General features: G+C 48.0%; 1 protein-coding gene across 4 annotated transcripts in view; it reads right to left on the bottom strand.

The window, feature by feature from the left end:
• Positions 1-1,697: 1,697 nt before the first annotated feature.
• PTGIS (prostaglandin I2 synthase) overlaps positions 1,698-11,388 on the bottom strand; it is an 89,390-nt gene continuing 79,699 nt past the window's right edge. For 2 of the 4 annotated variants that reach the window (XM_024750383.1, XM_024750379.1), the window contains 4 exons: positions 10,627-10,808; positions 9,041-9,192; positions 6,480-6,560; positions 1,698-2,271 (listed from right to left, as the gene is read on the bottom strand). In XM_024750383.1, the coding sequence (XP_024606151.1) occupies positions 2,040-2,271; positions 6,480-6,560; positions 9,041-9,192; positions 10,627-10,808 (647 nt within the window). In that variant the 3' untranslated portion in view covers positions 1,698-2,039. Of the gene's footprint in view, positions 2,272-3,210; positions 6,561-9,040; positions 9,193-10,626; positions 10,809-11,388 lie in introns of those variants that run through there. The other 2 variants (XM_024750380.1, XM_024750381.1) reach the window with 2 other exon arrangements.

The following is an 11,388-nucleotide window of genomic DNA, read 5'->3' as shown; positions in this document are numbered from 1 at the left end:
CACAGAGATCAAGGGCTAATTAACCGATTCTCCTAAGATATCATTAAGTCCAGCCCTCCTGCCCTTTGGAGACTGATCACTTTCCTACTTCCTTTCCATCGCCCTTGTCCACTCTGTCCTGACCTCATCTGCCTCCTCTCTCATCTCCCTTCCCTCATTTTATACTTCCTTGAATCCAACGTCCCTGCTGCAACCAGGGTTGACCTTTAAAGGCACAAGTCTGACCACATCGCTCCCCTACTTATAATGCTTTATGACTCCTCACTGTCCAAGATAAATGACAATCTCTCCCAAGATGAGAAAAAGGCCATTCTTTCACTTATTAGCACATATTTCCAAAGCACCTATTAGGTGCCAAGCTTAGGTTGCATGTTGGGAATCCAACAGTGGTGAAACCAACCTGCTGTCCTGGAGCTCCCATTTAAATGGGAGACATAACCAGAGACATTTAAAAATAATCTAATATTGATACTCAATATGAAGGAAATAAGTAAAAGTGTGAGAATAAGAATAATGGGGAGGAGAGGCAGCGACTTCAGCTCAAGAACTTCCTGAGGGAGTGATGGTGCTGATGAGTCTTAAGTCAGAGTGACCACCAAACCATAAATATAGAAGGGAGAGCAGGTGCAAAGGCCCTGGGGCAGGTGGGAGGGTTGAAGGAGATGGAAGACGGCAGGTGTGGCCAGGGCAGAGTGTATGAGGGCAAGAATGGGCTGAAAAGGAGTAGGAAATTAAAACAGAGGAGGAGAGAAAAACCGTGTAGGTGAGGGTTGTCTGGAGGTTTTTGGATTTCATAGCAAGAGCATTGACGGGTTTTAAGCAAAGAAGTATTTGACCTGATTTTTAACTTCAGCATATAAAAGGCTGTTTTAGAACCTCTGAGGTCTCCGTTTCTGCTGTGCTCAGAGCCTCCAAACTGGGCACAATACATGACAAGCCCCTCATACCTTTTAGTAGTCACTCTTTATTTCTCCCCATACCTCCTGCCCCTTAACCCCTCGAAACTGCTAACCTACTTTCTGTCATTATTGATTTACCGATTCTGACATTTCACATAAATGGAACCATACAATACGTAGCTTTTTGTGACTGGCTTCTTTCGCTCAGAATATGTTTTCAAGATTCATCTATATTGTACCATGTACCAGTACCTCATTCCTTTTTGTTGACAAACAGTATTCCATTGTATGAATATACCACATTGTGTTTATCCACTCATCAGTTGATGGACATTTGGGTTGTTTCCACTTTCGAGCTATTTAATACCAACCCTTGAGTGGTTGTATTAATTCTGATATGGAACCTACCTTTCTGTGTTAGGGGTATTCAAATGTCCTTTCATAGATTGACAGTGGAAGCAAATGACAAATGTATTTCTTTTTTTTTTTTTTTTTTAACATCTTTATTGGGGTATAATTGCTTTACAATGGTGTGTTAGTTTCTGATTTATAACAAAGTGAATCAGCTATACATATACATGTGCTCCCATGTGTCTTCCCTCTTGCGTCTCCCTCCCTCCCACTCTCCCCCTCCCACCCCTCCAGGCTGTCCCAAAGCACCGAGCTAATATCCCTGTGCCTTGCGGCTGCTTCCCCCTAGCTATCTACCTTACTACGTTTGTTAGTGTGTATATGTCCATGACTCTCTCTCGCCCTGTCAAAACTCACCCTTCCCCCTCCCCATATCCTTAAGTCCGTTCTCCAGTAGGTCTGCGCCTCTATTCCTGTCTTATCCCTAGGTTCTTCATGACAGACAAATGTATTTCTTAATGTCCTTACCTGGCAAAATAAAACTCTGGAGTCTTTCTCTTGACTTTTATAGTACAGGGGTCTGAAAGGTCAAAGTCCTGGAGCTGCAGACCTCTGATAGAAAGTCAATGGCTCAGAGAAGCCAAGTGTTGTCCCTTTGGCCCTGCATGTGGCTCAGACCATGACTGGTAAACAGAAGAGCATAACGCAGCACTTGTCAAGCTGGGGTGCAGTGCCCTTCTGCAGGCACGTATTGGTCTCCTGGAGAGAAAGACTACATTTCCCAGCCTCCTATGCAGTAAGGAGTATCATGTGACTAAATTGTGACCAATGGGATAGAAACAGGTTTTTCCCCTCTTTCCTTCTCTCCCCTTCCTGCTGGCTGGAATGTGGACAAAATGGCTGGAGCTCAAGCAGCCACACTGGTCCCTGAGGTGGAAAGCACTGGTTACAGATGCTGGAGGGACCAAAGGAAGAGGCCTGGTGACTGTGGAGATGCCACATCACCTCTGATCTCCTGCATCTGCATGAGAGAGAAAGAAATGTCTGCTGTGTTGAATGTAAACATTTTAACGTATAAAATGTTGCTGTGTTACTTTGTGCCTCCATGGCCCCCCACAGATGGAGGACATTTGCCTCTGGACACTTTTTTTTTTTTTTTGGCCAAGCTGAGCGGCAGGTGGGATCTTAGTTCCCAGACCAGGGATGGAACCTGTGCCCCCTGCAGTGGAAGCACAGAGTCTTAACCGCTGGACCACCAGGGAAGTACCAGGACATTATTTTTACTCAAAGATTTGAGAGAAAAAAATGATTTTCCCTTTTCAATTTTTCCCAAAGCTAATATAATTCATTTCTTCCTGGGAATTCCCTGGTGGTCCAGTGGTTAGGACTCCGAGCTTCCACTGCCGGAGGCTTGGGCTCTATCCCTAGTCAGGGAACTAAGATCCTACATGCTGTGCGGTGTGGCACAAAAAACAAAAACAAAAAACTTCTCTTCTTTTTAATATTAAAATAAATGCATATATCTGCATGAAGGATAGGTAACATTTAGTGAACTTGTAAGACACTTTTTTGCTTGCCTTACTTTGGGCTGTGAGCCTCTTCCCCAAAATCCGCTAAGGGTACCCGGTCCCTCCTCTGCCATCAGGAGGATTGTTGATAGAAAGATCCTGAACACGGTCTCAGGAAGCAGGGAGACCTGCATTTGAATCCCGTGTCTACTACTTATTAACCACAAGATCCTGGGCCAGCCACTTCACTTTCTGACCCTCAGTTTCCTCCTTGGTAAAAATGGAGATAATAATATATGGTCTGGAGGGTGGCTGGAGGTGCGACTTGATTCTGTCCACGAAAGGCCCTGTCCCAGAGCCAGGCACATACGGACTCTGTGCTCCCTTCCCAGGCACTAACCTCGCTATTCTGGACACAGCCAACTCTCAATCTGAATCACACTCAGAGGCAGTTCCACAAACAAGGGTGATTTAATGTATTTCAGCGCATTTCGACTCGACAATATTATATAAAAATAGAATTCTTTGTTAAAACAGCAAGGTGGAAAAATCACTGCTACTCACGAAACACCGTCTTTAAGAAACAACAAACATACAAATCAGTGACGCTGAGCCAGATGATTCATCTCTCCAAGCTTGTTTTTCCATCTGGAGAATGGGCAGGTGGGATGTCCCCAGCTCACCGTGGGCGGGACCCACTGGTGGCAGGAGATGACCCTGGGCAGCCCTCGCACCAGGCGTAATGCACGCCCATGTGGTGGGCAGCTTACTCCTCTTTCTCTCCCTTCCCCCCACCCTGTGACTGTCATGGACAGAGTCTCAGGGTGGTGCTGGCGCGGCCTTAACGCCACTCAAACATGTGTTTGTTTCATTTTGTAACAGAGAAGAGACAGAGCTCAGGCTCCAAGCCTTGATGACGCCAGCGCAGAGGACCCCTCCCCAGCGGATTTCTTTCTCAGTCACTTTCTATTTCTGGCAGCAAGCGATACATGTTGTTACCGGCAGAGGAAAAAAAGTCCCCTTTTTAAACAAATTTAAGTTTAAAAAATGAGAGTGTTTAAAGGGAAATACCTGGTAAATAACAATACAAAATATAGCAAAAAATAATCATCACGATGATGGTAAAGAAACACTCCATTAGGTCAACCTAAGAATATTTCTGATATAGGTCCTGCAATTTCGTGATTCTAAAACAAGGTATGAAGAAATACAATGACATCTGGGTACCTTCCTAAATAACCTGTAGCAAGGAGCTAACCCACTCATCTCTCCTTCTTTTCTCTATAGCTTATATTTTTTAAAAGAAGAAAGAAAAAATAATAAAGATTGAAACAAAGGTGGGTTTAAAGCATTGTCTCCCAAGCTGTACTTCAATATCTCTGATACCAGCTGGAGCTGCCTGGTGGGAGAATCGTCTCTTCCTAATGATTGTGGCTCCAAGGTGTCACCTTTAAAGGGAAAAGGCCCTTTTTTGAACACAGGTGAGAATCTAGTCTCAGTGACAAAGCAGCCCTGATTTGGAAGGGGGAAATCAGAAGGGCTTTTCCCCAGCACACCAGGGTAGCAGCCACGTACAAGAGATCTTCCTGGAGCTATTTCTGAGGCCTCCTCCCTTCCCTTCCAAGCCAGGAAGGAAGAGGCAGCCGAGGGTTGCCATGGAAACTGGCTCCATCCTCCCACAGGAGGCTGCCAGCCCTGATTTCCTGCAGAGTTAAGAAGCAGGAGGCAGTGGGGGTCACCCAGGCGTGAAGATGGGTTTCCCTGGGGATATCCCGCCTCCTGCCAATCACAGTGCCTGTCTGGGAATCCTAGGGCCGCCTGGAGGCTGAGGGCCAGGGAAGCCCCCAAGCCCCGGTGCCACCCTGAGAAGAGACTAGCCCCTGGAACATTCAGAGATCTCAGGTCCTCTCTTCTCGCTCCAGCTAAAGCTACAGGAACCTAGCTATATGTGTGTATGCGTGTCCACATCTCATGAGATGCATCCACCCATGGGTGTCTCTGGCTCTGTCAGCTCTCTGATGCCAAACAGAACTGCCGGTCCACCACCCCATTGAGCCCAAAGAGCACAGAGCCACCCATCTAGCATTTGCTACTGGGACAGTAAGTCTGTTTGCAAAATTCTATCAGCTTACAAGCTGTGCGACTCTGGGCAAGTCACTTCACCTCTCTGAGCCCATTTCCTCAACTATAAAGAGGGCATAACCATCCTCTCTTTGCAGAGATGCCGTGAAAAGTAGAAATACTATATCTACTGTTCCTGTCACAGGCATTTAGAGGGTCCTCAATAAACAGGACCTAATATTAATACTTGTCATCATAATAAAAGTTTCCAGGCAATTTTTCTTTTTGATCTTTTTTTTTTTCCTAAAGCTGATGCAAAGGCAAGTTTTCATCACTGATCTGTTTGATCCAAGGGTGGTGCACCCAGGATAGGATGGACCATTGGTCTGAGAACCAATCAGCGGGTTCCCACCACCTCCTACAATATCACCTCTAAGAGTAGGAACAGGGTTCTCAAACTTGGGTGTCTTCGGGGGACAGGAGGTGCTGTGACTAGAGAAGCAGACCAAGTAGAAATCCTGGTGAACCAGAGCCCACAGGCCCCCGATAGGGAGGCAGCTGCTACTGAGCTCTGGCCAGTGGTTGCCCTTGGGAATATGGGCCCAGTGTGGACAGATCTTTCAAGTTTTCAAGAGAAGCTGGACATTTTGAATCAACTTTCCCAAAGATGACAAGATAACGCTAATGTATTTTTTTTTTAATGTAGGACAAACAAAACAGGCCTGCAATCTGGACGGTGCCCACAGCTGGAGCTTCTAAGCTAGAATGTAGGAAACCAACACCTCCTCTTCTTTGGCTTGACCAGTCCCAGGAGCCCTGGCTGCTTCCTTTCACTGGGGCCATCCAGTCTGGGCTGTGTCTTGCTAACTCCCTGCCTGAGTCCCAGCGCTGGGAACACCAACCCCGTCTGGAGCCCATAACTGTAACGCACAGAAGCCTGGTCCTCAGAGCCCGTCATCTGGAGGCTGCCCCCACTCCACACTGGGGATGCACCAGCATCGGGAAACCCTCCAGCATTTTCTCAAGGATCGGTGCGAACGGAGAGATGGGGGAAGTGTCTAGCAAGTGGGGTGCCTAGGAAAGCAGATATTGTAAGAGACTCTTTGGCTTTAGGTAGTTTAAAAAAAATTTGGGGACAGAGTTTATTTCAACAGACGCACAGCTAGGCCCAAATGGCCTTTTAGTGGCCAGCATCTGCTCTGACTGGTTAGGGTCTGGACGGCACCACTGTCAGGGCCTTGGACGGCAGCCCGTGGGGGCTGGGGGCAGAGCAGTGGGGTCTCCTAGTTGTGCCCCGTCTGCCCGAGCTTTAGTGGGTATCCTAAAGGTGAGAGGGGCCAGAGGGGCTGGGAGCGGAAAGAGCCTCATTTTGGAACTTAAACTTTGCAGCAGGTAATCCGCAGAGCTTTTGGTGTCTTTTCTTCACTCCCCTTCTTTCCCCTCCCTCAGACACAGCCTTCTAGGAAAAACAGTAGGGAAGGGATAACGCTTGGCACCGTTGGGTGTTCAAAGCTCTGTACCCAGGCCGAACGCAGGCACAGAACGTTGGGCGACTAGGGTCAGGCTGGGTGCGTGGAGTCCCATCTGCCCCGGAGCTCAAGGCCGGATGCGGTAACGGACAGGCACGTCGTGTTCCGGCTGCATCAGCCCGAAGCCGTACCTGCTGAGGTCAAACAAGGGCATCTCCACATCCGGGCTGATCAGCTCCAGGTCAAAGCGCGCCAGCACGAGGAACACGAATCTGCAGAGAGACAGTGTTGAAGGCGTGAAGGGGGAGAGTGGGAGGCCTGTTTGGAGTCAGGCGGGAAAGCGATGGCATCCTCCTGGGTCTCACCCCAGCTCTCACTTTGGTTAAAGTGGGAAAGGAGGGCGAGAGAGCAGAGCACAGGCATTTTCTGCTCACCAGTCCAGGAGCTCCCGAGTCCTGGCTGACGGCCTGTGGGCAGGAGTGACGTGGGTCAATTCCACATCAAAGCATTTCCAAGCCAGTGCCTGACTCTCCAGCTTTCTCTACTGCCTGGCAGCTGTGTGGGTTCCATGCTGAGATGATGGAGTGGGAAGATGGGAAGATCCTGGCCCCTGAGTCCCTGCATGGAGGGGAAGAGCCCCCCCAAACCCACAGCCAACGTTGTGTGAGTGGGAACTAAACCTTTGTTATACGAGCCACTGAGACTTGGAGGTCGTTTGACACAGCAGAGCACAGCCTAGCTTGTGATTAACACGGACAGTGACCCTTCCTGATTCTTCCCACCATACGCAGCCCAGACCCCCACCAAACTCCTGGAACCGTCTGCCTCGTCTGGGGTGCCGCTGAGCCACAGCTGCCTTTGTGAGATCAGAAGCAGGCACCCCTCCCTGCAGATATCTTACTGCTGTCTGGGGAAAACTGTTAGAATATACCAACTCTGCAAGAGCAGGCAGGCACTCTTTACTGCCACCTTCTGGAAAGCTGTCCTAATAAGTACACAAACCACGTGAGGATGTAATCAGTGGGGCCCTAAATGTGGTGGCAGCCCCACCTGATGTGAACTGGTTCCACCTGCCTTATCTTACCACCTGTGTTAATAAAGGTCAGGCTGAATCCTCTACTACTCTGGACCTTACCACCCGCTCCCACGGCGAACCAGATGCCCAATGCCGGACAGAATGCATGGCAGGGATTCTTTAATCTTATTGAACGAGTGAAAAAGAGGGAAGATGAGGACAGAGCAATGTCAACGTTCTGGGCAGGAGAGCTGGGCGCACACCTGGGCTCTGCCTTTTGTTTTTTGGCCATGGGATTTTAGTTCCCCTACCAGGGATCGAACCCATGCCCCCTGCAGTGGAAGCACAGAGTCTTAACCACTGGACCACCAGGGAAGTCCCTGGGCTCTGCCTCTTAAGGGGGTGTGATTCTTCCCACTCGGGGCCTCGGTTTCCCCATCTGGTCAAAGAAGGTCAACAAGGTGGGATGTATCCATTCCAGCTCTGAAGCTGCAGGATGGTAGAGGGTGAGTTTATATGGGTGGGGTGGGGGGGTGGAAGGTATCTGTACCCACACCTGGATTTGGATCCTGGCACCTCCACTCACCAGGTGCCTGACCGTGAGGAATGATTTGACCTCTGGAGTCAGTGATAGACTGACCAGCTGGCAGGTATCATGACAATTCACTGAGATTAAAATAATAACAAATGAGCTCAATTATTGAACACTATGTTCCAGACACAGTGCTGAGCATTTCATATCCATTATCTCTTTTTATCTGTCCCAAAACTTTATGGAGTGGGAACTTCAGTCGGTTCTGCTGTAACACTTGTTTTGAACATGTGCATTTGTCCCAGTGGGACTGACCTATTAGGGCAAGAATGAAGCGTAACACAAATTTCACATTTGCTTGTGGTCATTTCATCTGCAAGAAACACTGGGAGAATGAAAAACTGCACCCAGCTGAACCAAGCTGAGCGGGAATTCACAAAACGCACACACCAGTGGGTGGTGACCCACACCATTCTCTTCAGGCGTCCGACCTCAGATAACCCTCCTCCCAGGCTTCATCGTAACTCACAGCTCCATCCAATGCCCATGGCAAACGTCAGGTCGTTTTCAAAGTAAAGCACCATATTTATTGGAGCACTTAGGCATTTCTGTTTATTCCATTTAACATGTGTAAACCTATACTACTGTATTTTCCTAGGTGCGTATCTTTTTGTGTGTGTGTGTCACTGATGAAGTTTTTGAGGGTTGGGCCCCAGCCCTATTTCCCCCACAATCCTGTGGTTTTTACTTTGTGACTTCCCATGGTGCGGGGATTTTTAGCAATGCACATGAAGCGTTAGAGCAGAGCCAACTGTATTATTATCTCCATTTTACTGTTGAGAAAGCTGAGGCCAAAAGCTTAATGTAATGTGCCCATTCACTAGCATAATGCCTAAACATTAATAATAGTAATATTAGTAATCACAAATAATAACTTTTATCAAATACCTACAATGAGCCAGGCAGTGGCTAAAGTACCTAGAAAGGTCCACTTCATTTGTCCCGACACCCCTGAGATGTAGTATGGTCAGTACTCCTATTTTACAGTTGAGGAAACAGAGGCACAGAAGGTTACCCAGCTGGACAGAAGGACAGGCGGATGTCATAACCCCTGGTCCAATCTGTTTGTGATCCGAGGGCCAAGGCTCTTGGGGCCCAGGGAGGAGAATTTATGAGGCACTCGGCTCCCCGTGCCCGGTACTCACTGTTTGATGCTGCTGATGGCATAACCCCTCCCCAGGCACTGGTTGTGCCCTGCTCCCCATGGCATGCTGTAATTCTTCAGTCGCTTCCCATCCTTGTAAAAGTCTTTCTTCTCTGATCCATCAGGGTTCAGGAATCGGTTGTATTTAAATACCTGAAATAGGAAGAAGGTCCCTTTCTGATGCCACCCCAAAAATAGGCATGGACAAAGAAAAATGTATGAGGATGTTCATCACAGTCTTGTTTATAAGAGAGAAAAACTGGAAATAATGTAAAGCCCAACTGATAGGGGATTGGTTAAAAATTATGGCAGCTCTTTATAATGTCGAGCTTGGTCTGTGGGTGCTGACATGGAAAGAACTTTTAAGACTGGTTGTTGAGGGCTTCCCTAGTGGCGCAGTGGTTAAGAATCTGCCTGCCAATGCAGGGAACACGGGTTCGAATCCTGCTCCAGGAAGATCCCACATGCCGTGGACCAACTAAGCCCGTGCGCCACAGCTACTGAGCCTGCGCGCCACAACTACTGAAGCCCTCACGCCTAGAGCCTGTGCCAAAAATAAAAACAAATAAATTAATTAATTTAAAAAAATAACAAAAGGACTGGTTGTTGAATGAAAAAAGAAAGTGTTGGAATAACATGTATTGTGTGATCCTATACTACACACCTGCCTATTCATATGTGTGTGAGTGTGTTGTGTATATGTCTGTAAAGGCATAAATATTATCTAAAGGACACACTCCCAACCACTGTTAGAGAACCCTGTGGAACTGGAGAGGAAGTGGAATGAAGACAAATTTTTACTTTTAAATATATATGTCTATATTTCTATCTTATAAGTATATATTACTTTTGCAATTTAAAATAAAAGAAATTAAAATTATTTTTAAAAAAGAGAATGCCAATTTCCTTTGGTTACATTGTAGAGTGGTAATGTGAAGATTGTGTCTGAGCATAGGGCTTTGTTGTACAGAGTAGGTGCTAAATGAAGGATGGGTGGAAGGATAGGTGAATGGACCAGTGGATAGACAGGTGGAAGAGTGAGGCGATGGATGGATGGATGCATGGATGGATAGATGGATGGATGGATGTTGGGTGGATGGATGGATGCATGGATGGATGGATGGTTGGATGCATGGATGGATGCATGGATGGATGTATGGATGGATGGTTGGATGGATGTATGGATGCACAGCACAGAACCTGGCACACAGTAAACATCCAAATCTGTTAGAAATTGTAAAAGTTTGCCCCATCTCAAATTCCAGGGAGAGGTAAAAGTGCTGGGAAGCTGACATTATAACATTCTGAAAACAGGGAAAATTGCTCAGCTGTCCCCTGCAAGGCGCTTAGTGTGTGCCAGGTGCTATGAAGATCTTGGTTACATGATCACATTTAATCTTCCTGACAACCCTGTGAGGCAGGTGCTATTCTGAGATCCATTTCACAGGTGAGGAAACAGAGATACAGAGAGATGAAGTGATCGGGGCAAGGTTCCACAGCAAACAAAGAGCAGAATTAGCTGCCACTCAGATAGGACAGATCCTGAAGCCACTCATCTTCCCCCACAGCCCCTGGTATGCCTTTTACCTCTGGGTCTGTGTAGATCTCCGGGTCCTTCTGGGGACTCAGGAAGGGGAAGAGGAGGAGGCGGTCGCCACATCGCAGGGTGAATTCCCGCCCATCTGCCATGGGCAAGGCCATGTCCACCACGACCTCGCGGGTGATGAAGGGTGCAGCGGTGAGCCTGAGGCTCTCACTCAGCACGCTGTCTGCACAGGGCAGATAAAAGGGGGGTTCAGCACTGTCCTCTTCCCCACTCGAATGCCACCCCCAGCTCTCATTTTACAGAGGCAGGTGGGAAGGCTCAGAGAGGGTGCATGACTTGCCCACCATCACAAAGCAAGACCCAAAATGGCCAAGTGATGACATGTGATTGCTGCAGTCTTCAGAGACTTTGGACATGAAGGTTTGGGTCTGACCCTAAAAGAAGCTGTGAGGGAAGGTATCTTCCAGGGAGATACCAGAGGAGGCTAGGGAAAGAGCAGGGCCATCCATATTGGTTGTGTCTGCCTGTCTAGCATACATTTCCTTTCTGGAAACAGTTCCCTGCTTTCTTCTGGGGACCATCCCCTCCCCCACTCTCAGGGGGTTGGGCTGTTGATTTCACTCCCAACACCTGGGATTGGGCTGTGATTGGCTAATCAGAGCACTCATGATTGGCTCCAGATGGGCACACGACCCAAAGAGAGCCAAAGAGACACATTCCTGGGGCTCTGGGTGGGAACATTGCAGAGAAGCACACCCTCCCAGAGCCGGGAACACATCAGCCCAGAGCCACTGGCAGCCATC

Source organism: Neophocaena asiaeorientalis, unplaced genomic scaffold (assembly GCF_003031525.2).
Source record: "Neophocaena asiaeorientalis asiaeorientalis breed wild unplaced genomic scaffold, Neophocaena_asiaeorientalis_V1.1 scaffold606, whole genome shotgun sequence".
NCBI lineage: Eukaryota > Metazoa > Chordata > Mammalia > Artiodactyla > Phocoenidae > Neophocaena > Neophocaena asiaeorientalis.
This window is presented reverse-complemented; position numbering and strand designations above follow the sequence as displayed.